At 30.8% G+C, this 26,442-nt stretch overlaps 3 protein-coding genes and 2 long non-coding RNA genes across 5 annotated transcripts; 2 read left to right on the top strand and 3 right to left on the bottom strand.

Annotated features, from left to right (window-relative positions):
- Positions 1-11,755: 11,755 nt before the first annotated feature.
- LOC126850260 (zinc finger protein ZFP2-like) lies at positions 11,756-19,624 on the top strand. The gene is made up of 5 exons (XM_050593077.1): positions 11,756-11,906; positions 12,015-12,153; positions 16,900-17,169; positions 17,244-17,369; positions 18,002-19,624. Exons 3-5 carry the CDS (start codon positions 17,017-17,019, stop codon positions 19,622-19,624), a joined length of 1,902 nt encoding a protein of 633 aa, XP_050449034.1. The 5' UTR covers positions 11,756-11,906; positions 12,015-12,153; positions 16,900-17,016.
- Positions 12,861-14,379, bottom strand: LOC126850387 (uncharacterized). Its single transcript, XR_007687540.1, has 3 exons — positions 14,106-14,379; positions 13,863-14,009; positions 12,861-13,783 (listed from the first exon to the last, which is right to left on the bottom strand). It is a non-coding gene; the product is annotated as an uncharacterized LOC126850387 (long non-coding RNA).
- Positions 19,609-22,516, bottom strand: LOC126850303 (ornithine aminotransferase, mitochondrial-like). Its single transcript, XM_050593162.1, has 5 exons — positions 21,819-22,516; positions 21,326-21,630; positions 20,861-21,061; positions 20,392-20,617; positions 19,609-20,117 (listed from the first exon to the last, which is right to left on the bottom strand). The coding sequence occupies exons 1-5, from the start codon at positions 22,195-22,197 to the stop codon at positions 19,951-19,953; spliced, it is 1,278 nt and encodes a 425-aa protein (XP_050449119.1). The 5' UTR covers positions 22,198-22,516; the 3' UTR covers positions 19,609-19,950.
- Positions 21,488-24,705, top strand: LOC126850386 (uncharacterized). Its single transcript, XR_007687539.1, has 3 exons — positions 21,488-21,635; positions 21,831-22,008; positions 24,567-24,705. It is a non-coding gene; the product is annotated as an uncharacterized LOC126850386 (long non-coding RNA).
- On the bottom strand, positions 23,945-26,384 carry LOC126850292 (ornithine aminotransferase, mitochondrial-like). Its single transcript, XM_050593144.1, has 4 exons — positions 26,263-26,384; positions 25,661-25,965; positions 24,944-25,274; positions 23,945-24,857 (listed from the first exon to the last, which is right to left on the bottom strand). The coding sequence occupies exons 1-4, from the start codon at positions 26,353-26,355 to the stop codon at positions 24,267-24,269; spliced, it is 1,320 nt and encodes a 439-aa protein (XP_050449101.1). The 5' UTR covers positions 26,356-26,384; the 3' UTR covers positions 23,945-24,266.
- Positions 26,385-26,442: the final 58 nt, after the last annotated feature.

The raw sequence follows: 26,442 nt of genomic DNA, 5'->3' as shown, positions 1-26,442 counted from the left end.
TATTTCATCTAATGGAATACTTTTCAAGAAATTTCTTTTTTCCTTTAGAGGTTTTTACCTGTTGCAGTGAAATTGCGTAATATTTTTTTACGTCGTAGGTTTTAGATGTAACGCTTCTTTGAAGAGCGATATAAAAACGAAACTCTCTCTCTCTGTCTTATTTTCTCTCTCGGCGATTCGAGCAATTAGTTTGAGTACAAAAATTTCGTTCATATCAACGCGAGAAGTTGTCTCATTTTTCAACGACTAAACTGCGTTGCGAGCCAGAAAACTTTCGAAACGTTCTCATTGATAAAAGAGGTGCGCATTTTAGGAATTACGCACACTGCACACGAAGCGTAACTTTTCTATCGCGCGGCAAGCCTTGAATTTCGCGTTAAATAGAACGGGCACGGTGCAACGAGTCATAATACATCGTTTTCGCGCCTGTTTAATTGCCGCGTTCTCATGGAGTTATAATTAATTCCATTTAACTATCCGTTAAATCATCGTCGCACGGAGCGAGTCGTACTCATCATCGAAATTATTTCGAACGGAAAACCGGCTCACACCTGTGTAATCAAAAGAAAAAAGAAAAAACGTACAGTTATGCCGAAGGACAAACTGCCAGGCGGACAACAATTTTCGATGCAGACAACGTTTGTTGCACGAACCACTTGTATAGCAATTGTCCCAGTTGCTCGTCAGGTACTAGAGAAGCTTTTTGTCAATTTCACGCACACCGGTGTTACATTTACACTCGTTATCGATGCGTCGCGAATTCAACAAATAATCAAACATGTCGAAAATATATTTCATTTTCCGTCAAATGAATTAATAATCAATCTCTGTGCTGCTTTTCGCGTAATGTATTCTAATGATCTAGATAATCGCGCTTGATAAATTTAATAATTTTCATTTATTCACCATATTTAATTCAATGATATTACAATGGAATATAATTATATGCAAAATCTATTTCTCTCTTATCTTTGATTGTATTATCTCTCAAAAATGATGAATTAATTTAAAAAGAGAGGAAGGGAGAGAGAAAGAGCTGTATTATATTATTATACAAATTTAAAATATGAGATTTGCACAAGAGCTTTGTAGAAATGTCGAAAGCTGTAATATATGTATGTCTGTATTCTAAAATTTAATATATGTAATTTGCACAGGATTAATGTATAAGGATAGTGAGGATGTAATTTGCTAATCGCGATGCTGAAGAGAATCGAAATATTCCACGAATTTCGCTCGATCGACATTGGCTGCGTGTATGTATGTATGATACCGCAGGCGCATTCATTGTAGCATTGACGTGAAATTGCAGTTCGTATCTCAATGCTCTCGTGTAAATATGTAACAAAATATAATCGCATGCTTGTGATATTTGTTTAACATATTTGTTTATTTTTCAACACGCTTTCATTAATCGAATTTATTGGCCTTGATTGTAATAATAGCACGTACATTACACGATGCTATCATTTTCGAAGGATAAAAGTTTATATGTGAAATGCACATAACAATTTACATTTTTCATAAAAATATCAAATAGTGATACTTCATTAAAATAAAATATTTTTCTCAATTCTTCTTCTACTGCACTATTGTTTCCACTATTTGTTTTTATATCGTTGAATATAAAAGGAAAAATGTATATAGTTTTATAATATATTACATGATATGCATATAATTGTAATATATGCAAAACAAATATATTTATTGCAAATAAAAAAATATATTAAAACAAAATTAATTTATTGCAAATGAAAAAAACATATTAAACATTTAAAAATTTTTTTTGCTAAAATAAGAATGCTACCATCATATTGTATACAGTTACATTTCATTGGATATTTAATTTTTATTAATATCGAATAGAAGTAATGATGATTAAATTAATGGTATGTATGTAATATATTTTTTTCTCAGTCTCTAATAACGTTATTTTAATAAGCAAAACAATTTTCTAAGTACACGTGCCACTCAAAAAGGTATTCTTATTAAGGAATATGTGCATGTCATTTCGATAATTATAAAGGAAAGTAGAAAATTATATTATATATGAATTAGCATATTGAATGATCAAACACAATTTATGAAATAGCTACATCATAAACATAATAGGAACATATTAACGCTTGTGACAACATAGCTAAATAATACATGTAATATTCATAATACATATCAAAAAATATATTATACAATACATATCGATTGATAAATCATAGTTTATATATTATATACTGCATAACTGTATACACATCGTGCATCACACTCTTATCAGATGGTGTTACATTGCTATAAATAATCGTACAATATATAACATCATAGTCATAAATAACAATTTGCATTGTTTATCATGGCAACATCTCACAGCGTAACGCATTTTGTGGACGAAGAAATGATTTAAAACCGTAATGTTATCTTGACAAAATCACATAACATAAACGACTCAGTATCCCCCGGTATAATTGACGCAAATTCTGCTTGAAGAAGTGAATTTTAGTGTCGTGAGTATATTTCATTAAATATTGCCATCGGCTCATCAAAAATCATCGAGGTGGTTTTAAATAGTGACAACGCTACGCCACACAAGCCGCAGACCGATTCGATTCTTGCGTCAGGGAATCGATATTGCCATAATCGAATTAAGATTAATTTTTTGGCTATATCGTAGCAGTAAAAATCTGTCAAAATTAAAAAAAAAATATATTTCTTACGTTTATACTGTTTGAAAAATTAAAGAAATAAACCTGGCTTATAAAAAAAAATTAAAGTATTACAAAATAATATGGTTTTTAACATCTTCGTGAAAGAAAATAGATGTAATTAAAATATTTTTCTTAATTCATGACAAAAATTTTTGAATCGTGAATACCCTCGAAATCAACTTGTCAAATTTATCAATAAGTACAATACGCGATTGTCATAAGAATCAATAGTTTACTTTAAACTTAAATAAATTCCAAATCATTAAGAGAAATGTTACTCAATTTTTGCACAGATATTCAAAAGAAATAGATAGAACACGAAATCTACGAAATTTTCATGTTTTTATCAATGTTTTGGCATATGACATAACATTTTTAACAGAGAGCTCTTTTATTCGCCGCTGCCGATCGAAAGGAACAATTGGCGCGAATATTAAGATTGGTCATCAAGTCAGCCTCGATAATAAGTCGCGCCTTTTTACGCCGCGTGAATAAAGTATAATCCCCGCGAGAGAGAATGTGTTCACCCATTACAGGTAGAAAATAAATTAGATAATAGCGTATACCATCGCGACATAATAAATTCCCATAGCGTTCCGATATTACTTTTTTCTCATTTTGAAATTCTTTATAAATGATGTTTATGTAAAAAAAAATGCCGGCGCGTCGCGATATCAATCTACTCATCTACGTGTCTCTATTTGAACGGAGGTGTCTAGCACGTGCGTGATCAAATTAATGGGAAATTTATCTAGACAATATGAACAAAAGTCGACGATACGTGAACGATATTATTTACGGATTTCTCATAAAATAGATCGCCCTACGGCAATATAGATGATATACCTAGGTAGGTGCAACAATACATCATCGTATATAATTGCAATTTTCTTTATTACGTCATATCGTCCTTGCCAATTTCTATTTTTTTTTTTTTAATTTTCTATTGTTCGACAAAATTGCAAAAAAATTTAATAGCACTTTATTGAGATTAATCGAGATAATGCGTAATTTGTAAGCATGCAATGCTGTAAAAGTTATACAGAATTATAAGTCAAATATTTAACAGAGTAATATAATTAATGATATGTAATAATTACAATCCAAAAACGAATTATCGAAAACAGATAAATTTGCGGCAACATTGATAAAATATTTTCGAAAATTAAAAGACTTAATTAAAAAAATGTAATGATATATATATATATATATATATATATATATATATCGCGTTTTTTAGAATGCAGCAGTTCGTTCCGCATTATAAATGCAATTTTCATTATAATAATTTTCTAACAACGCTTTAATCACTAACGAATTACGAACGACATCGAAAAACAGGCTGTCAGGCTATTTAAGTCGTAATACATTTTCTGGCAGTGGAGTTCGGCGGATGGCACGGCCGAACGTTTCGTTGCCGTAAATTACATTCGGAAGCGGTTCCGGACCTATTTTGATTTGCATATGGGGACCGCAATGTGCCATCGAATGGCCTGCAAGCACTATTTGCCGCAGCGCAATTCGCCGACACCGCGCTAACTAATCGCGAGAGCGCTTGTCTGTGTTCGTATATCATTACCTCAATGCTATACGCGCATGAAAGAGGGGATCTTTAATCGAATCAATTCCGATTTTAAATTTCCGAATAGAAAAAAAAACGTGCTCGATCGAAGCATGTCAATTTGGTGGACAGCGCGATGCGTCGCGGTATCGCGATCATACGCGTCGATCATCGACGGAACGCCGTTGACGTATAAATCCTGAGCGCTTATCTTTCCATTTTCCGCGCAAGCACAGAGGCAAGTTAAATAGATGTGCCATTGTTCACCGAGATGTGACCTCCGTGATAAATCCGTGAGTTTAGTTAAACTTTTCGCGATTCATGCTCTTTTTTTTTCACACAATCGAAGTTATTTCAGGAATACAAAGCGTTCGTATCTACTATTTTTTTTCCCCTAGAATATTACGTTTATATTGACTGCAGCGGAAAAAATGTGACATTCAAAATAAAAATATATTCCAGTATAATGTTTCAAAGACAAGCTATTTATGGTGAACAATACATAAGACAAATGTCAGTAAATTATTGTCAATCATTTATTACTGCTGCTGAATATGTTTGAAAATTTTTTATTAACCCATAACGTGATATGTTTCTTTAAACGTATTATCTTATCAAAACTTGAATATATAAAAAAATTAGAAATGATAAAAAAGATAATGTCGCGATAAAAAATAATAAAAAATGTAAAAATAAAATTATAAATGTTTGCTCGATGAAAATTGAAGAAGTAATCCGATCGTAGTGTCACAACGCGGAATCAGACTTAGCCTCCCGAGGAACTCTCTCTCTCTCACACACACACACACACATATACACATACACACACACACACATACAATCTCTATCCCGCCAGCATATGTATCCACATCGAGCGAACAGTGTCCTCAATCCGGGGTACAGGGTGCATAGGTAAGCGCTTTCAGTTAAACAACTTTCCAAATTAGACGACCAGCGGGCAAGTTAGTTGCAGGGGAAGAACCGGGCTAATGAGACACGGCTAAACTCAGCATGACCAATCCCATAATTATAGACTGTAATTGACTATAGTTCGACAGCCGTTGTGCTTCATGCATACCTATGAGATCATCTTGGACCCAAAAGCTCGGCACAAGCTCCATTCTCGTATTTTCAACGTTTGCCTGCGGACTCCTTTTCCTGAGCCGTACCATATGAAGGATGCATTATCGATATCGAAACTTTGCTCCTAAAGGAATTATATGTATATCGACAATGCATAACTTTGATATCTCCATATCTGTTAAAACTTTTCAGTTACATATTTTAGTGATTCTATAAATAATCTTTTCTCAGGAAATCCATTTTCATAAACTTGCACATATAAGTTAATCGACTTATTCTTCTATGACACAACAAATCCGATAACGGATAAAATGTTATTTTTTTAAATAATAATGCTACATCTGTTTCTATAAATGATCATTATACGTATATAACTCAACAACATTTTTCCTGCATGCTATTCTTAATTGACATTTATAAATTGATATTTAGTTATATATGCTAGTATATTTATAACATTTTGTTCATACATCTTTTATTTCCCGTTTTTAGTCATTATTTTTGTCGACATTTTGTTATTATATGAAAAATATCAAGCTACGCCACATTTAATTGCACATTTCTATAGTTATTTGTTATTATTTTCAATATTCACATAACAAAGAGCGACACACATTCAATTTATTTTCACGCGATAATAAGTTAAATGATAAAATTTTATTAAAACATAAGATGCAATCATTTTGTTCGATTGCTATGGCTTTTAATTTGTATTCCTTCATCGCGAGAACAATTAGAGATACAACGAAAGACATCGAGTAATCTTGCAATACGATGCGGATAATAAAAGTAGCACAAAGTCTACTATAAAAACTCCATCACTGTCCGCGATAACGATGCTCGAGCCTTATACTTTGTCGAGCGAATTATGATTTATGGATAGCACTACGGGGTGACCGTACGAGATGCCTTGCGACGTGTCAAACAAATCCCCTTCGGGATTCTCCATTTATTCCGCGTTATACACGTGCGACTACCGGTTTCGCCCCCGCTCTATATACGTACACTCACATTACGTACACAAAAAATCACGAGAATACATCACGCTTAAATAAAAATATTTTTTTATATACATTGCACAATCTCTCGAAATGTATTTTATATTTTTTAAAAATAACAAACATTTCATAGTTTTTCAAAAGGGGAGTGCCTTTTATGGCACTTTCTTATTTTTTCTGAGTATCTGTGCAAAGCCTGAGCACAATTCTCTTAGCAAGGAAATTATTTAGGTTTAAAGTTAATATTGATTCTTGGTGGAAAATGTAACATTTATTGAGAAAATTGACAAAGAAAAACCATTGTCAATGAAATTATGACATATATGAAGAAAACTCTAGTAAGTAGTTGTGCAAAACTTGATTTAAATCCACTTACTCGTTTAAAAATTATTTACTAAAAATTGTAGAAAAATATTATTTCTCTTTCTGTAAATTATTTTTTTTTTTTTGCAATTGATTTTGCAGGTAGTATTCATAAGCAAAAATTTTTATAAATTCGAAAAAATATTAACTATAACTATTTTCTTTTATTAAAACGTAAAATAATATTTTGCGATATTTTAATTCTTTTTATAATCCAGATTATTTATTTTTCAAACAATATAAACGTAAGAAATATGTTCTTTATTTTTTAATTTTTACAATTTTTTGTTATTGTATAGCCAAAACAGCCTTAAATTAAAACAATGTTTATCGTATATTTTTTCGCAAACAATTAAATCGAAAAATAAAATCTATTATTATATTAATTTACAGGTGATAGATATAATCGAGTCGATGACAAGTCCCGTTTTCGCGCTAAATCATATTTCCTCATATTTTTCTGTTCGTTTATCGGAAAATTCTCTTGAGGCGCTTCATCCATTTTCCTGTCGCCGATAAATTTAACTGGCTCGCAATTCGGACCGAAGAATAAAAGCCACCAAATATGTTGGATCAAAGAACAAGATTTCTTATCAGCAGTTTAGTAAATGTATTCTGAGTAGCGCATTTCGCGATAAAATGTCTGTTCAGCGATAGTAATATCTTGCATAGTGTTTTCTTAGTATTATATTTTATAATTTAGTATATTGCCATGATGATGCAATTAATGAAAATGGAAAATATCCTCAAATTACGATGCAATATCGTGTAAAAGCGCAAAGAATATTTTCTAAAATCGATTATGATGAGTCTTATACTTTGCACCGAGTAAAACGATAATACGTTTTCATTTCAAAAAATGTAATATTTAAATGCCAAAAATATATTCATGTAAACAAGAATTAGAAATCGATAACAGAAATTAAGGATATCCTTTACAACTTATTAACGCTTACATAAAAGATCTCATTTAATAATAACAGTCATGGATTTACGATACCTAAACTGAATTTCAAAGACGGCTGTACAAGCATTGCTTTTTAATCATTAAGGAGAAAAAAATATCTTTATAGACTAGTTCTTTGAAGAAGCGAAATGAGAGAACCTGGGCTTCGTGTTTCAAACTGCTTTCAGTATGCCATTTATTTAGAACCGTGCTTGTATGTATAGAAAATTCAATTCTCTATCTCGCGTTCTTTCTCTTGATCTTCTCTCGGCTCTTCTCTCGTTTTGCTGCTTTGTCACTTTGTCTCGGTGTCGCACGTTCGTTTCTAGCCTAGCGCGGAAAAAGACGTCTGATACGGACATTATCTCCCGGAAAATAAATTGCATTCGATGCTGCGGGTTTTACTTCGTTCGTTTGAGAAGCAAGATACCGAGCAGCTTTCATGTATCCAAGCGATAACGAGTTTCGAAAAATTAGAAGAATATAGTGTCCATACCCAAATAATGCGACGAGAAGTACAACAATCTAAATAAAGCGAGAACGAAGGCAACTTGCGTAAAAATAAAGATTTAGGAATGATAATAAAAACCATATATTTTTTAACTTTTTGCATAATCAAGTAAAAGTATTTTAATATAAAACCTACTCTTTAGTTTTTACCCGCAATATAATTAATAAATTTTTCTGCCTGTACACTTTATCTTACAATTTTTACGCGGAATTTCCAACGACCGTAAAATACGTCATAGAATTACAAAATTATTATATTGTTATTATCATTTAAAGCAATAAAAAAATACCAACGAATAAAATATTACATCATTCCCTTGAACAAGAAAAACATTTTAGTAAATTATATATGTAAATAAACATAAATTAAATATGAAAAATATGTAAATAGTGGATATATCTGTACGTATGTACAGATAAAAATAATCAAAAATAGTCACAAAGTTTATCAAGAAAAATATCAAAATATAAAAAGCATTACCATAACTCTATTCCTCTAGAGAACTAGGCACATTATATAAACTATTAAAATTATACGCCAACAACATTCGACAGAGAAGCATATAAAGCTGTGTCCTCGTTTTGTATCATCCTTCCCATGTGTCACCTACCTCGTTCAGACACGTGACGAAACTTTTGAAAGGGCAAATGGAACTGGAAGTTTCAATTAGCCAGAAATTTTGTTAACTGATTGTTTGCCCGAAAGCATATTTGCCGACTAGAATATTGTAACAGACTAAATTATTTTGAAAATAAAATATATTAGACGACGTCTTCAAAAAACTGAATAATTTATGATTATATCTCGAAATATCATCTTTGGATGAAATATATATAAAGGCAAATACATTACAATTAATTTGTATAATAATTTATTTAATTGTGACTTATTTATATTGCTACTTTTAGAAAGAGATAGGTGTAATACTGTCTCATTATTTTTCGGAAGATATTGAAGTATAAAAGTATCTATCCATATTGAAACGAGCATGTTTTTATGTGAGAATTATCGATAAACAAAGAAACATTTGTCATGTTGTGTGTTTGAATGTATCCGCAATAATCTACATTTGTAAACAGAAACATGCGCGTATCGTTCTTACTTCTTAGATCGAGTTTGTCGGAAAACTCGTTCGAAGAATATTCTTGCAGGAAATTTTGCTCGTTTTCTTACTCGTTCGTCTAAATCACGATTCGAATACACGCACGCACGTATGGACGGGAGAGATCGAATCTTGAGTAGATGTATCAATATGGGAGGATTGTTCCGAAACGAGGAAATTCAATCTCCATCATCATACGCCGCAACGAGAGTAAAAAACTCTCGAAGAATTTTTTTCCAATTCTCAACGATTATACGTATATATGTATTTCGATTTAAAATTTTCTTTGACGCATTTTTGCAGCAAATTTATTTGAAGCGTGATAAGTATAACAATATATTATATTTCAATAGAATATTAATTCTAATAAAAAACCTATAAATTAAATGTCAGATTTTTTTACTGCTACTACATCAAACAGAGTTATCTTTTAATTTAAAAATTATTTTTGAGATAGGACAATTTAAATAATTTTTTTTTTTTTTAAATATCATAAAAATGTTTAAGAATTTGTAACAAATTGCATACGCGTTCACTTTCTTATGCTAGCATGTATCGTTCACGTAAAACACTGTTCCATTATTTTTATATTGTTATATTTATATTATATATTTTATATCACCAGATTTTTATGTAATATAATATATCTCAAAGAATACCTTTCTAATATATCAATCTAAGAATTTTATCATGTGTCGAAACTTGTTAAGATATGCTGTATCTACATTAAAATTGAATTTACCGAGAATAAAAAATCGAAAAAAAAATTTCGAATTAAATTTCTCCATCTTTCTAATAAGAAAAAAATATTTCAACTATTCTTACTTAAGGATTTTATTAACATCTTCTAAAAGAAAAAGAAAATGATCTAATGGGTCTTATATTGTTGTCAGTATTTTACATCAATTTTATATTTTTAATGACATATTTATAAACATCATGTGTTGTATATTTACGCACACATATAAATCCTATTTTACAAGTTATAGGAAATTTGTATCTACGCGAACTAATTAATTTAGTGAAACATACGGTAGCATTGGTCCGGTGTGTATTATATGAGCTGAATACCACATTTTGCGCGATATTTTCGGATCATTGCACGAAGTTGTCGAATCTATTATTCAAAAGAGCTTTTACCAAAAATTTATACACGCATCGTTAAAACCCCGTTTTGCGAAATTTGAATTTACATTCGAGTTGTTGAAAAACGGGAATGTGTTTCTCGATGATATATCGATTATTACATACGTTTCCTTAGTTACATTAATATTAATATTATCTATTAATTTTCTTAAATTATTTAACTAAATTATTTAATATTTATTAAATAATTTAATTAAATAATTCATATTTAGTAATATTAATATTTAATTAATATCAAGTAATTAATATTTTAGTTTGGCATTTTGTATTTTAAAATTAAATTAAATTAAATTCAAAAATTTGCGACATTTTATCAAATGCATATTTGCATCAATCGTTATTGTTGTGAAATAAATTCTAACGCATTTTTAACATAACTTGTTGCTAATTTGTCGAGTACATGCCTTTGCCTATCTCAATAATGATAATATTGTTTATCGTATTACTGTGCTATCAATATTATCCGTTTGACTATCAGTTTCATTAACAGAATCGATATAGTCAGCAATATAAATCATCTGATTATTAGTCATCGTAAATCAAAGCAGATGAAACAAAATCCATCTATAAATAGCACTTTTGATTTCATTTTTTTCACACCGAGATGGTATCGATAAATGCAACATGGATTTTTGTAAATAAAATATTAATATCATACATAAAATTTTAGGGTTTTTCCATTCAAATATAACATATATAGGTGTAATATACTTTTTTCTTTTATATAATATGTATATATTACACATTTTTCGAAATATATTTGTACTACCTAAAAAGATCCGAGAGAGAAATTCATTAATGTGTTTGTAAAACAGAAAACACAGATTTCTCGAAATTTATTTTGTGTATGTGTGTGTTGGGTGTGCAATGAATTTAGTATGAATAAGACACAGATTAAATCAAGTTAGATATATATTCATGAAATACTATAAATAAAGGATGTCTCCTGTAAAAGATTTTGGAACTCTGATCAGTTAAAAACTATTAACTCTAAAACAAATTTAATTTGTAAAGTCTAAAGTAATTATTTATTTCTTGTGAGACTAAAATATTCTACGCTATATATACGTTATAAATAATTTAATGATTTTAATAAAAATATTCCAACAATAAAATACATCTATTGCTGTCCGCAATATGTATTAAAATGAAAAAAAATCTCGCGCAGCTAATAATAAAACATATTAGTCGATCCATAATATTTTCGTACTTTTCATCCACAATTATGGATCTAGCATGGACATGTACCATTCGATCGTTTTACCATAGCAGAAAAGTAAATTTGGCCATGTAGTTTCGGCCGGTTCTAAAATGGATCCAGTTAGCGCCACTGTGACAGCTAGGAAAACAGTCTCATAAGAAATGGCCGCGTGGGCTCTCTCAGACCTCTCTGCACACGTCAAAGAATTCATGATTCAAGATTTCTTATCATCTCCTATCATTTAAACTTAAAAAGGCAGTAATGAGTAAACATTTATCACACCAACTGGCGTATAGGTATGGTCATATCTGAAGTCTAACCAATCATACAAATAAGAAGAAACATTTATCAATAGCATTTACGAACTCTTGATATTTCATCTATTTTTTGTTTATGTTTTCTAGACAAACAATAAAAACGATGATATAGGCATAAGAAATTGCTGAAGAGTAACAATTACTTAACATTTTTTACCAAGTTATTTTTTATGAAGTGACAATTATAAATTTGGTTAATACAAGTTTACTGAGAGGATTTTCTAAGGTAAATATAAATAAAAAAATATTTTTTAACAGAAAAAAGTTATAAAATGTTTATGCTTCTTTGTTTATTATGTGTAATATGCTAATTAATAAAATTAGCATATTAGCTCATTAATAAAATAATATAGAAAAATCGAGCAATATTTATCTTAAATTGTTGTATGATTATATATTAGTCTACTACATTTTATACACTCATTAATCTCTTTATTATAATAATTAACTTTATCATACAAACCTTTCATATTGAAATAACATCTTGTCAATGTAACGCTTCAAATATTTATAAAAAAAAGTGAATTTTTGCAAGATAACGCACAAAAAATATTTCAATACAAATAATCTTATATCTCTCTTAGCAAATGACTAAATTACGAATCTGATATATTTTATCAATTTTGTCTTAATCGTTATTCAATGACAAGCGTTAAAACGTTTAAGTAACTTCATAAACATTTACGAAAGAAAATCTGCTCCGTCTTTTTCGTTAAAAAGTTTTCTTAAATCACTTTTTTATACAACATTCATTAATTATTATTAATAAATGATTTTTAATCATTGACAAAGTATTAAGCCATCTACATAATATAACAGTTATGCTGCAGATTATCTGTTTTATATACTTTTAATCTATGTATGAAGCATCGGTTATTATAATTTCTCAAAATACAATATCATAATTATATTCGTAATTATGTAATTACATAGAAAAACGAAAAGATCGCCTAACATATGGAAATGTAGATTGTTCAACAACCCGTCGAAATACATACAACGAGAATACGATAATCCAGAACTTTTAATGTTTATATTCGTGCAACGTACAGTGAACGCACTATTCTTTCTCTTCTCCCACTTATTACATATATATTACTTCTAGTGTAAAATGATAACATAAACGCGATAAGTTTTTTATCGACACAATATAAAAATTCATCTTAAGGATCAATATAAGATACGCATCACTTTCCCGAATAAACGGGATTCATATAAAGTGTTCATATAGTCACTCGTGACATAATTATAGTAAAGTTTATGGTGCATAGCAAGTGCATAGTGGCTCAGCATATCTCATATACACCAATACCAGCACGTTTGTCACTCTACATCGACAAACGTGCTGGTATTGGTGAATACGAAATAGTAAATTTCAATACAAAGGTATCATTCGATGTACTCGACAGCAAAGTATGCCATCTATAGACTTCGAGACCTTCTTGCATGGGATTGCATTTTCATCACCTATTGATAACAGGGAATGTCAAGATACCTATCATAGAAGACATACCGCTGCCTGATCGCGATCGATATAGTGTAGCTCTTCCGCTCTTCGCGATTAATCTCCAGCTAGCGCATGTAGAGAATTTCCTCGAATATCGAACTTGGATCTGATTTCATCATCAGCACTGACATCAATTCGGAATTCGAATGGCGAACCATTCTCGTCAGAATCTCGTGCTTTAGCTCCATTATCGTGCAGCTTGTTTTCATCGCAAACAATGGAAGATATATCAAGAAACGGTGCATCGTCTTTTACAGATAAAAGAGTGATGTTAACCAACACCCTGTTATCGATGTAAATGACAACGCACCAGACGATCCGTTTTCGTCTCTTACGCCATTACAATCACCTGCAAATGTAAAAATAAAATAAATTAAAATTAAGTTTATAAGATATCCGATAAAAATAGCCTTTAATCTAAAACTCACAGTCAACATTGAATAACCATCTAGGCTTTTTTAATTTCATGCAACTAGATTTGATTGTCTATCTTCTTTAACGATGAAGTAAAAAAGCGATATGCTGATCAGCATTTCTATCTTCAATATCGTAAGCCATCACAGTGGTAATACATCCTAATTACAATATTCATGAACAATAAATATACAAGAGTATTTTAAAATTAAGATTAATACTTTTTTAAATTACTAAAAATTATTTTGACATCTTACCATCTATCAATTTTTCTTCCTCTATTGGATTTTTGTCAATGATAACCCAGCAGTCTTTAAAAATTTTTGAAATCTTTTAAAAATCTACTTTGTATTTTAACGATGCACAGTATGTATTTTTATATCTTACTTTTGTATTTTAACGCTGCACAGGTTGAGATTTTTATTGACATTTTAATAAAAATCTCAACCTGTGCATCGTTAACATACACCATTGAATGTTCTTACAATCAAATTGTACTTTTCGTAATCTTTTCATAATTTGCCATCTGAAGACTCGTCTGTCAGTATTGTCTGATATGATGCTGTACGTGATGAAGCTCGTTGAAAGAATCAATGCTCTCATGACTGAAGTCAAGGCTGTTGATTGTTGATCAAAATCAACAGCCTTGACTTCAGTCACGGGCAACATTGACATTGATATTGACCACAGCGTCGGTGTCCTTATCATCATTTTCAACGGTCACTGTACACCACTTACACACGCGCTTCTCATCGCTCTTTTAATCTATTCCTCCCTTCGCAAAACTCAAGCGGAAACAAAAACCAAACACATTCGGGGTCACACTCGCACGTATGCATACTCTATTCACGCAAGACGCCGTGAACTCGCACTCTGCGCTCGATTGCGCGTTTGAACGGCGTCGGTCTTCTTCAATGTATTTATATGTCAAAGTACATCGAAGAAGACCGACGCCGTTCAAATGCGTCTACCGCCTATTGAAGCCAGCTATGAGAACCGGCAACCGGCAACGCGCTTATTCGGTTCATTGCCCTTCCCGCCCGCCTGGAAATCCTCCCCCTTCATCCTTACACACCCTTATCCGTTCGGTCTCGTTCTATTCCCTATATTCTCTCCGAGCTGTATTCAAACAGAGCTTTCCCCTACTGTAGTCGGTGCTACTTATTGATTCTCATTCAGGAACGCGCGACCATGCCTGTTCCTTCTCTCATGTCGATCTAAAAAAGAAACACAAAGTGCGATATTATATTTCTTTTTTTCAGACACTCGAATTTATTTATTATTATTATTGACACTTTCTGCTGTTTTCAAGATGAATCTTATGGTAATTAATTCTTTGTAAGAATTTGCATTTTCTTGAAAGTTTCGAGTAGTATCATAGATAAGACATGAAATATCTCGTATTCGCTTTTCAACGATTTTATCTTCAGTTTTGCTAGTAGAATAATAACGAAAGTCAAATTTTAGAAATATAATTTATAATTTATGTATATTTATTTATTGATTATTTTCTTTATTTTATAATTTATTTATATTTTACATAATTTAACCTATACATTTTTCCATCAAAAAAAAAAAAAATTAATTTAAAGATAAAGAAATTTTATCCTTATTTTTAAATCATCATTTCTAATTTTAAAAAAACGTTTTGTATCTTACAGTATAATAAAATGTGTCTTCAAACAATTCTATATGATTTGAAAATGTTTCGCACAAGAATAATACATTTTCATATATAATAATTTATAAAAATATGCATGCGCAAAATATAAATCATTACATATTATCGCACTTTAATATTTACACGAGTATATACGCATTAATCTCTGTACGCATTGAAAATATGAGAATAACATATACATATCTCGCATATCGCTTGCAATTAAAATCCTCGTTCAATTTGTTAACGTGTAATTATTCTAATAAGAAAACATGAAAAAATGTATCCATTGCAATAAGCAACGCATAAATTACATGAATGTATCATGATATGTACGTTTTAAAGCATCATATCTCCAAAACTAGAAATCTTTGCATAATTCAAAGATTTGTTCGCGCTTAATCACAAAGATGTCTGTCGGCGGGAACTCTGCGACATGATTGCGCCATCTTATGTCATCCGAGACGAATCAAATATGGCAACGTAGCTATCGCGGAGACGTAAAATATATAACTAGCTGCCGATGTCCGATATCCAATAGAAGAGCATGTTTTTTAGTGACTTTAACTAGCAATATTTTTGGCTCCAAAATAAGAATTGAACAAAACTGTAAAAATTTACAATCAGTTATTAAATAGCAGCAATTTGTATATTTATATATTTTTTTTTTTTCAAAGAAACAGTTATAAAATGAAATCTATTTATTCTAAAATTTTTATTCATGAAATATAATTTTATTTTATTTTCTTCTTTCTGGGAGTAGAAAAAAATTACATATAAATAGAAACTGTTATTCGGCTCGGAAAAAGTAAAAGTTTCTCTAGATAATCAAGTAGTGACATGAGAACAAATATGAAAATAATTTGGAAAATATCTTACTTACTAATACTGAATAATACACATTTATAATTATTGTTTGTTTATGTTTCATTTCAAATATCTTCTTACATACTGCTCGAAATAAGACAGATACAAAAAATTATAATCTCTACTTTTTTCTTTTACATTTATCTTGTTTTTAATTCTTTAAATAATATTAATTAAAACAAATTTTAATTTTCATATTTTACTTTAAAATAAACTTTAGAAAATATATTTCTTCAGAATTTTTTAAAAATACGATATATATATATATATATATATATATATATATATATATATATATACATATATATATATATATAACTGTTAAAAATGAAAACTTTTATAACAGGATTTATTTAAATATTAATAATGTCTAATAATGTCTAAATTAATGTTTAAATTAAAACTATCAAAACAGAAAAGAAATTATTTAAAAGTTAAAAGTTCATAAATAATTTTTATTTATAAAAGTTAACAGTTTATTCAATCCTTGCTCTAAAACTAAAAGTTTTTTCTATTGGATACAGATATCGGACACTGTGTGAATCACGCTGCTTCCATCCATGTATATTAATATCTATGCACGGAGACGTTCCGTGAAAACATAATTCCGAAAGCGGTTAAAGAAAGAAAACGGTGGAAGAATGTTTATAGTGACAAAAGAGATTGACAGCGAGAACATTAGTAAATTGTGTCGCACATGCTTGAGGGAAGACGGTGACAAAATGGTATGCTTATTCGTTGGCCCGGCTGGTTCATCGCTCGCCGCTAAATTGCGATCGCTTTCTTGCTTGGAGGTAAGCGATACATCTTGTCTATTGTCTCTTCAAGTTTGTGAAAATATCCTTTTGTGCGTTTTGGATACTTGTAGGTCTGGCAAGGAGATGGCTTACCAGAGAAAATGTGCGATCGTTGTGTTACCAGAGCAGAATCGGCTCTTTTATACAGAGAACAATGCCGTGCAGCAGACAGAGCTTTGCGACAGGCAGCGTTGAAGGTACCAATACAAATCATAATTTACAAATGTACAAATTGTAATATATGGAATTATACAAAATGTTTCAGAAATAGGTGGACAAACTTGAGAATCAGTCCTCTACATAAAAACAGGGAAAAAATGTCATATAAATATATGTTTGGAAATGCCTGGTTTATGAGTTATAATCGAAAGATTCCAGCAACAAAAATTGAAAGAATATATTTATAGTGGCACATGGGCAATGTAATATATCTTTAGTTCAATTTTGTTTATCTTACAATTCATAACAAATGGTCAAAATGTTCTCCACCTGCTTTAATGCATGCATGAATATATCGCATCCTTTCAAAGATCCCATGATGATTGCAAATGGTTTCACAGGCACTTACTATGTGTTGGTGAAGTATCTCTTTATTTGCAATTTTAGTTGCAGTAAACTAGGGCTTTTAAGTGTTGGATAAAAACCTAATAGATTTAGATCATGGCACTGAATTGAATATAATCTTTAGATTATAACTCATAAAACAGGCATTTTTAGGTATATAATTTTTTTCTTGTTTTTGTAGAAAATTCACCCTCAAAGTTTGTCTGTCCATTTCTGAAATATCCTGTATATGTATGTAAAATTACAATCGAGTATATTTAAATAGGTATCTGGCCTAACATCTTACGCAACTGTTTCTGGCTGCAAACTCTATCAAAATCAACAAAATCAAGGATTTATACCCGTGCAAAATACTCACAAGACATTAAAGTGTATGGAATGTGGTGCGCTATTTGCCACTTATCAAGAACTTTATGCCCACAATCGATTGCACTTACCTTTTATACAGGATAGCATACCTATGCAACACATGCACATTGTGGAATCTCAAAATTCGTATCTCAATTTTACTCATATTGGATCAAACTTTGCCAATGATAGTAACATAAATATGCAATTATCTTCATCAGTCAGATCAAATATCATGCATGCTATGTCATTGAATGAAGAAAACTCGAGTCGCGCCGCTTGTGCCTTGCATTGTTCTTTGTGCAATCATACTTTTACCAATAGGAGACAATTAATAAGTCATAATATAACACATAGTACAGAACATGTCGATATATCGTGCGATAATGAAAATATAGAGATATGTGAAAATTCTAATCATATTCCACAAAATTTAAGTTATGAAAGATCTTTTCATTCTGTTGATAATCCCATTCAGAATCTATCATATCAAAGATCCACTGTGGATGATAATGACGGAATGCAGAATATAAATTTTCCAGAGAATATTGATCTGGATGGCGTCCAAGAGAATAGTTCGGAGCGTATACAAAATGTAACGATACATTCTCAAAATAACATATCAATTACGGAAAATTTGAGATTTATGAAAGCACCTGAAAAAGATAGGCAACTTGTAATCGAATATCACGGATGTTCAACTGATAATAGTTATAAACAATCCGATGTGAAAAATACGGAAGATGTTCACGCGAAGAAGCACCAGTGTGAAATATGTTTGAAACAATTTTCACAAAAATCTAAATTATTTGCTCATCAATTGTCTCATTCCGGCCAACAACCGTTCAAATGCCTAAGTTGTGGTAAAGCTTACGCATCAAAGAGCAAACTCAACGCGCATATGAGATTACACACCAAAACCAATGTGCATCAATGTAAGATATGCGATAAAATATTTTCATATCCGTCGTATTTAGAGGAACACATAAAAGTACATAATAAAAGCGATAACGATAGGTCACGAAGCAAGGAATTTGAATGTAGCACTTGTAATAAACGTTTCCAACTTTTAAAGAATTTGAAAGCTCACGAAAGACTTCATACTGGAAAAGGTTTAGTGCAATGTGAGATTTGTGATAAAAAATTTAGTCAAAATTATAATTTAAAAATGCATCTACGAACACACAAAACGTCAAGGGTGCACAAATGCGAATATTGCGACAAGCGTTTTGTACAGAAAGGTAATTTAGTTGAACATTTACGGATCCACACTAAAATGAAACCTTTTGTGTGTAAATTATGTGGTAAGAGATTTGCGCAATCAAGTCATCTTAAAAGCCATGAAGCCTCGCATGGCGCCTTGCGACAACATCAATGCCGATTATGCGGAAAGAGATTCAAATTAGCTAATCACTTAAAACGGCATTTAAATTTACATACTGGTTCAAAAATATATAAATGCAATCAATGTAACCAAATGTTTTCACAGTCTTTCAGTCTGACAAGACATTTAAAAAGGCACAATGAAACACATATATAATTTATTTGATAAATGTAATTTATATGTACATAGAACATTGTGTTTTCTATGTACACATTATGTACATAGAGAAGTGATTATTGTAAGAAACATATTTTATAATTGCAAGGTTTTCTTTAATCTATATTTATATAATTAAATATTTTTATTTTCTTAATTATTATCTTCATGCTTTATCAAAGAATAAAGGAATTTAAAATTTAAAATCCTAAACGCTCTTTTCTTGGAGTAAATTAATGAACAAAAACAATGTTTTACTTGCTAATAAAACAACTGTTTAGTTGCTATAAAACTATGATTATCTTGTAATTTTGAATTTTATATCCTTACTTGTAACTTTTTAGGATTGTAATTAGAATATTTATACCTTCTCGCAGTTGTTCTTCCGTGATTGTTAATGGTGGTGATATCCTAATAATTTGACCGTGCGCAGGTCTTGATAATAATCCAGCATCTTTCAGTTTCAGACAAATATTCCAACCATCAGCATACTCTATAAACAAAAGATTAAATATATCATGTATAACAAGATTTAGTATCTCTTGTATTTAATACAGAAATGTTGCTTGACGTATAATCTATTTATCTCTTTATCATGCTTTTCGTGTAAAGATATCGACGATACAGGATAAAGTCGCAAGATATGATTCGAAATTTCCGTGCGCATCAATAAATATTTTATCTTTGCTTGTAGAACGCGACAACAAAGTTTTAATTTGTCGAACATTTATCGGTGATAGCTTAATCGAATAACTTGTTGATGATACCTTTGTTAATGACGAGGCCAGTCAAAAGACCACGTCCACGAAATTCCGTCGCAATTTCCTTCGGCAGCTTACTCAGTTCTTCTTTTAGAATATTCCCAAGTCTCTTTGCGTTCTCCGCCAAATTCTCTTCTTCCAAGATTTTAACCGCCTCCAGGGCAACCCTATTTCCAAGCGGACTTCCACCAAAAGTACTTCCATGCGAACCAGTCTCCAAACAGAGCATTATCTGAAAAGATAATTAGCGGATCTTTATCGAAACAATCGAGCGATTAGCATCAAATATAGCGATACTTTGAAACTTCTACGTGATGGTAAATATGTGTTATCGTATTTGCATAAAATTTTAATAACAATTCAAGATTGAACGAAATTATGATTATTAAAATATTTTATATCTTGTCTAAAATTGCATGTATATTAAATAATAAGAAACAAATGATTTTAACAGCTGCAATAAAGTATTGGATACCTCATCATCCGCCAGAACGCCAGACACTGGGTACATTCCACCGGAAAGTGCTTTTCCCAAAATAAGAATATCCGGTCTGCAACCTTCGTAATCGACTGCCAAACGCATACCAGTTCTGCAGAGGCCAGTTTGCACTTCATCGGCAATCCATAAAACATTGTACTTTGTGCACAGTTCTCTTACACGTTTCAAATAACCATCCTGAACAAAACAGAAAACAAAAAAAAATGTTGACTACTTGCAAAAACGTAATGATATTACTCCAGTTTTTAGATAGAACAAGTACTCGTTTGTTTTTATTTTTTAAGTTTGTTTTTATTTTTTGCATTGTTTTTATTAAGTAAAGAAATTAAATATTCAAATAACAAGAACTTTTCTTCAATATTCTTTTTACACATCAATAATAAAATTAAACAATACTTGTTATACGTATTCACAATGCCATATATTTTTATATCAACTTACAGTCGGCACTACTACACCAGCTTCTCCCTGGATAGGTTCCACCATGAACGCGCAAATATTGGGATTCTCTTGGAATTTTTTCTCCAAAGCAACCGGGTCGTTATATGGCACTTTCTCAAAAAGGGGTACATAAGGACCGAAATCTGTGTAGCAGTTTGGATCCGATGAGGCCGACAAAGCCGCCAATGAACGGCCCCAAAAATTTCCATTAGCGAACACAACGGTAGCCTTGTTACTCGGCACCTTCTTTATTCTGTAGCCCCAGCGTCTGGCCAATTTTATGGCTGTATCACCACCTTCCACACCTATTGTAAGTAAAACAAAAAAAAGTAATGAAATTTTTCTAATTTTTTGCGATATGTGAATATAGAATTTATGCTTTCTGTAAATAATACTAAACAGTATCGGTTTCTTGTAATAATTGCTAGTAGGAATATATATATAAACAAATATTATTATATTTTTTATGAAAATTTTTTTAATGAATCTACACCTGTGTTCATAGGTAAAAATCGATCCCATCCCAGAAGTTTTGTCAAGTATTCTCCTAATTCTCCATGAGGTTCTGAGTAAAAGGCTCTTGATGTATGCGTCAGCTTTCCAGCTTGATCTCTCATGACTTTCACTAGACGCGGATGACAGTGGCCCTGATTGACGGTTGAGAATCCCGCCAAAAAATCAAGGTAACGCTTTCCATCGATATCCCATAAATAGACTCCTTCTCCACGGGATAGCACAACCGGTAACGGTTTGAAATGTATACCGCCGTATTTATTGTCGCGATCAATCACTTGCTGGGTCGTTAAGAACCTTCTCTTGTACGATTCTTTTACGATTTTGAAGAATCTTTGCCTCGCGGATTGCATGGTCATATTTTTTTACTTTACTTATAATTGATAAATATGTATAATGTACGATTATTTTTATTTATTTAAAATTATTATTTTTAATAAGTTGAAGTAAAATTCTCCGAAAAGAGAAATGATTTATAAAATGGAAATGTGATGAGAGAAAGAGAGAGACAATTAATTAACTGATTAAGTATTAAATATAGTATTTTTACATAAAAAGTCTATATAATATAATATAATATCAATATAATATCAATATGCACAAAAAGGTACCGTCTTTTTTGTTGCTTAACACAAGTGACAGTGTAAAATGCCGAGAAATAGTCTGATGACAATTCCGTCGATCTTGCTTTTATATCAAATTGGTAGAAGATACGGCAAAAGATATGGTTGCTTATTTACTGGCATCATGTACACAAGCATTGCGATAGGGATTAAAAATAAATGCTGTGACAAAAGAAATCATATCTGATAAAGAGTATAATACTGAGGGTATAAAGGGGCGCCAGTGTGCCAAAGTAAATGAGTAATGACAAACAATAATCTGAAATGGCTTCTACATTAGGAAATCACAAAGAAAATAAAATTATTCAGTTTGAATTAAATTCTTTTGTTAATACAATTTCCAAGCATCTTTTTTATCATTGTTAAGAATTTGATAGAATGATTATGTAATATATGCAAAAAAAGATTAAATTTGTGAATAAATCTTGAAAATATAATAGTTAAAAAATATGTATTATGTATTTTAATAACAGATTTTTATTTATTAAATAATGTATATTTTACTCAGAAAATTAAAATTACACATTTACAAACCTAATATATCTAATACTTAATATTAAAGCAATAAAAAAGAGAGAAAGAAGAAAAATACATACCATTCATTCAGCTATTCATTGAGTTTATAGTGATATAAATTTTATAAAATTTATTAGACATTTTATAAAACATTTTATAAAAGAATCATACTACATTCTGTGATTTTACTATTATTACAGTCTTGTAGAAATATATATGTATAGCATATTTCTCTCAGATAATCGCATCACATATATTACATACATTATTACAGACATTATTTTAGAATTTAGTTGTTTTTTGTTATTTAATTAAGAATGGGAAATAATTTGGCGATATGATAAATTGATTGAAATAAGACAAGGAAATCATCTCACACGAATTATTATTTAACTAGCGCAACAAATTATATGCATATATATTTTTCGACATGTTTTATCTCTCGTATTATTTCTCTAGGAACACATCATTATTTGCGTAGAGAACATTATCGTATTAAGCTATTAATAACCAAAACATAATAAATTACATACACACATATACATTTTCTCGCTACGTTAGTCTTTATCATTATTGAGATAATAACAACAAGATAACAATGCGATTCAAGATGACCTTTCTGCATAATAGAAAAAATCATCATAATCGTATAAGTGCATTGCATTTATATGTCGTGTTTAATCGCATCTCATGAATAAACAATATCCGCAATTTGATAAATATGCGCATACGTCAATGTATGCATTTTATCCTCGCAAATATTGCTTGATAATTTCAATTTGTCAAAAGCATCGAACTTTTTTGATATATGCATATCAAATCATACTTGCATATTGTAAATTAACATTAAGATATTGCATGAACGTTATGAAGAATGTTATTAATTGCGACGGACATATTGTATCTTATTTAAATAAAATTTTATGCAACATGAGATAGATTAGAAGAACAATATAGATATAAAAATAATAAATTGTTGAACACACAGTTTTATTTGGAAAGTACAATATAATTACAATTGGAATTGATAGAACATGCTAAAATATACATGAGCTCACTTTAAATGATCTATAATTTGCGATAAATTCAAATCTCTTTATATCACGCGTGACATATATGTGACGTATATATATATATATATATATTATCTGAAAATGTCCTCTATATTACACGACGTATAAAATTATAAATAGGATTCTATTTCGAATTTTGTCACAAATTATATGTATACATCGTCCAAAATAGATTTTAATATATATTTTAAAATAATTATTTATATCAAATATCATTTAATTATAAGTAAGAATAGTCTTAGAAATAATATCCGCACACTCATGTATCTGTTCTTCCGTAATAATTAATGGCGGTGCCAAACGAATAATATGTCCATGTGTTGGTTTCGCTAGAAGCCCACGTTCCTTTAACTTCAAGCAAACTTCCATGGCATCGATCTTTTTGTTGATGACGATGGCATTTAAAAGACCCTTTCCTCTCACTAAAGTGACTACATCTTTCGGTAGCTTGTTCAGTTCGTCTCTAAGCACATGCCCGAGTCTTTCCGCGTTCTCGGCAAGTTTTTCTTCTTCCAGAACACGAAGTGCCTCGAGAGCGATCCTGCATCCCAGGGGATTGCCACCATAGGTAGATCCATGCTCGCCGGGTTTGATGGTGAGCATGATAGAATCATTTGCCAACACACCGGAAACTGGATAAAATCCTCCCGACAAGGCCTTACCAAGGATCAGGATATCCGGCTTTACGTTCTCGTAATCAACGGCAATCCGCTTTCCTGTCCTTGCCAAACCAGTCTGTACTTCGTCCGCGATCCATAGGACATTATACCTTGTACAGAGTTCTCTGATTCCACTCAGATATCCATCCTTTCCGGAACAAAGACAAATTTAAAGAGAAAGCTTGAAAATCTTTAAACGAATTCATACGCTTAAATGTTTGCATGGAATATTACCTTAGGAACCACAACGCCAGCTTCACCTTGGATAGGTTCTACCATGAAGGCACAGACGTTTGAATCAGCGAGAACTCGCTGGAGCGCTGGAAGATCGTCGTAAGGAACAATCTCAAAGCCAGGCATAAATGGTCCAAAGCCGTTGTAGCTACTCGGATCGGTACTGGAGGAGACGGCGCTCATAGTTCTTCCCCAAAAATTACCCTCTGCGAATACTATCTTGGCCTGATTATGTGGTATGCCCTTACAAGAATATCCCCATTTACGTGCCAATTTGCATGCCGTTTCGCCACCTTCCACGCCCGTATTCATTGGTAGCCACTTATCATAGCTAAGGTATGAAATATTAAGTATGAATAATTTTTTGCGATGTCACTAAGAATAAATATGATAAAATTGTACAACTATACAGACAATTTTCGAAAGAAATATTTGTATATTAGCTTTTTTTCAGCCTTTTTTACTCTCTTTATTTAATAAAGAGTCGCATCTGTTTGCATTAGTTTTAAAATCAATTTTATTTTGTATCCTGAGCCTTATTATTCGCGAAATATTAATAAAATTTTCAAAATAATTCTAAATGTACCTTATATGATTAGATTACACAGTTATCTATAGATTATTATATTACTTTTGCTTTCACAGACAGATCTCATATTCTGTTACTTTATCAATTAATCTTATCAATATATACTTAAGTTGCAAAGCACTACATACCCAAAAAGTTTTGTAATATATTCCTCGAATTCACCCAAAATGTCGGAATAAAACGCTCTAGACGTCAGAGTTAAAGTCTTTGCTTGATCGACCATTGCTTTGTAGATTCTTGGATGGCAATGGCCTTGATTGACCGCTGAATAAGCACTTAGAAAATCAAAGTATCGTTTACCCTCGACATCCCACATGAATACACCCTGAGCTTTGCACAGAGCTACAGGAAGTGGATGGTAATTATGTGCTCCATATTTTGATTCACGATCGAATACTTGTTGAGATGTAAGCTTTCTGCAACAATAAATGCTCTAAAAAAAAAAAGAGATATTTAAGTTAATTTATCAACATTTTAAAACATTTTAAAATATATATACATATAAAACCATACATTTAAAACCTTAATAATAAAGTTAATTATAAAAAAAAGAACAAATCACTTTTAAAAAAATGATTTAAAAATAACTATCTATGATTTTTATATACATTTAATATTATACTATAAGTTAAAATTTTTTTACATGAAAAATATGATAAAATTAGTATTTATTTTATATATATATATATATATATATATATATATATATATATATATATATATATATTACCTGAGATTGAGAGCATAATAACATTCTTGCTGATCCTTTGATATTTCGCAGTGCAACTCTCGCTAATGGGTTCATTGAAGAAATTGTTGACATACTTGCTTGTTAAGGCGCACGGCAATAAGCTGCGAAACCACGATCGAGAGATTTGATGTTAATTCTCTGACCTAAGCTAAGTAGTCC

Source organism: Cataglyphis hispanica, chromosome 6 (genome assembly GCF_021464435.1).
Source record: "Cataglyphis hispanica isolate Lineage 1 chromosome 6, ULB_Chis1_1.0, whole genome shotgun sequence".
Classification (NCBI taxonomy): Eukaryota; Metazoa; Arthropoda; class Insecta; order Hymenoptera; family Formicidae; genus Cataglyphis; species Cataglyphis hispanica.
Note: the sequence above shows the minus strand (reverse complement) of the source record. Positions and strands in the feature narration are given on the sequence as shown.

What these genes read in the sequence shown, in the direction of transcription:
- LOC126850260 (XM_050593077.1), top strand. Translation starts at nt 17,017, where the DNA reads ATGTTTATAGTGACAAAAGAGATTGACAGCGAGAACATTAGTAAATTG. An exon ending in GATCGCTTTCTTGCTTGGAG is followed by an intron (nt 17,170 to 17,243) that starts GTAAGCGATACA and finishes GGATACTTGTAG; the next exon opens with GTCTGGCAAGGAGATGGCTT. An exon ending in TGCGACAGGCAGCGTTGAAG is followed by an intron (nt 17,370 to 18,001) that starts GTACCAATACAA and finishes ATATTTAAATAG; the next exon opens with GTATCTGGCCTAACATCTTA.
- LOC126850292 (XM_050593144.1), bottom strand. Translation starts at nt 26,355, where the DNA reads ATGTCAACAATTTCTTCAATGAACCCATTAGCGAGAGTTGCACTGCGA. An exon ending in TATATTACAAAACTTTTTGG is followed by an intron (nt 25,275 to 25,660) that starts GTATGTAGTGCT and finishes TTCATACCTTAG; the next exon opens with CTATGATAAGTGGCTACCAA. An exon ending in CTGGCGTTGTGGTTCCTAAG is followed by an intron (nt 24,858 to 24,943) that starts GTAATATTCCAT and finishes TGTTCCGGAAAG; the next exon opens with GATGGATATCTGAGTGGAAT.
- LOC126850303 (XM_050593162.1), bottom strand. Translation starts at nt 22,197, where the DNA reads ATGACCATGCAATCCGCGAGGCAAAGATTCTTCAAAATCGTAAAAGAA. An exon ending in GCGTTCTGGCGGATGATGAG is followed by an intron (nt 20,618 to 20,860) that starts GTATCCAATACT and finishes TTATCTTTTCAG; the next exon opens with ATAATGCTCTGTTTGGAGAC. An exon ending in TGGCCTCGTCATTAACAAAG is followed by an intron (nt 20,118 to 20,391) that starts GTATCATCAACA and finishes TTTTGTTTATAG; the next exon opens with AGTATGCTGATGGTTGGAAT.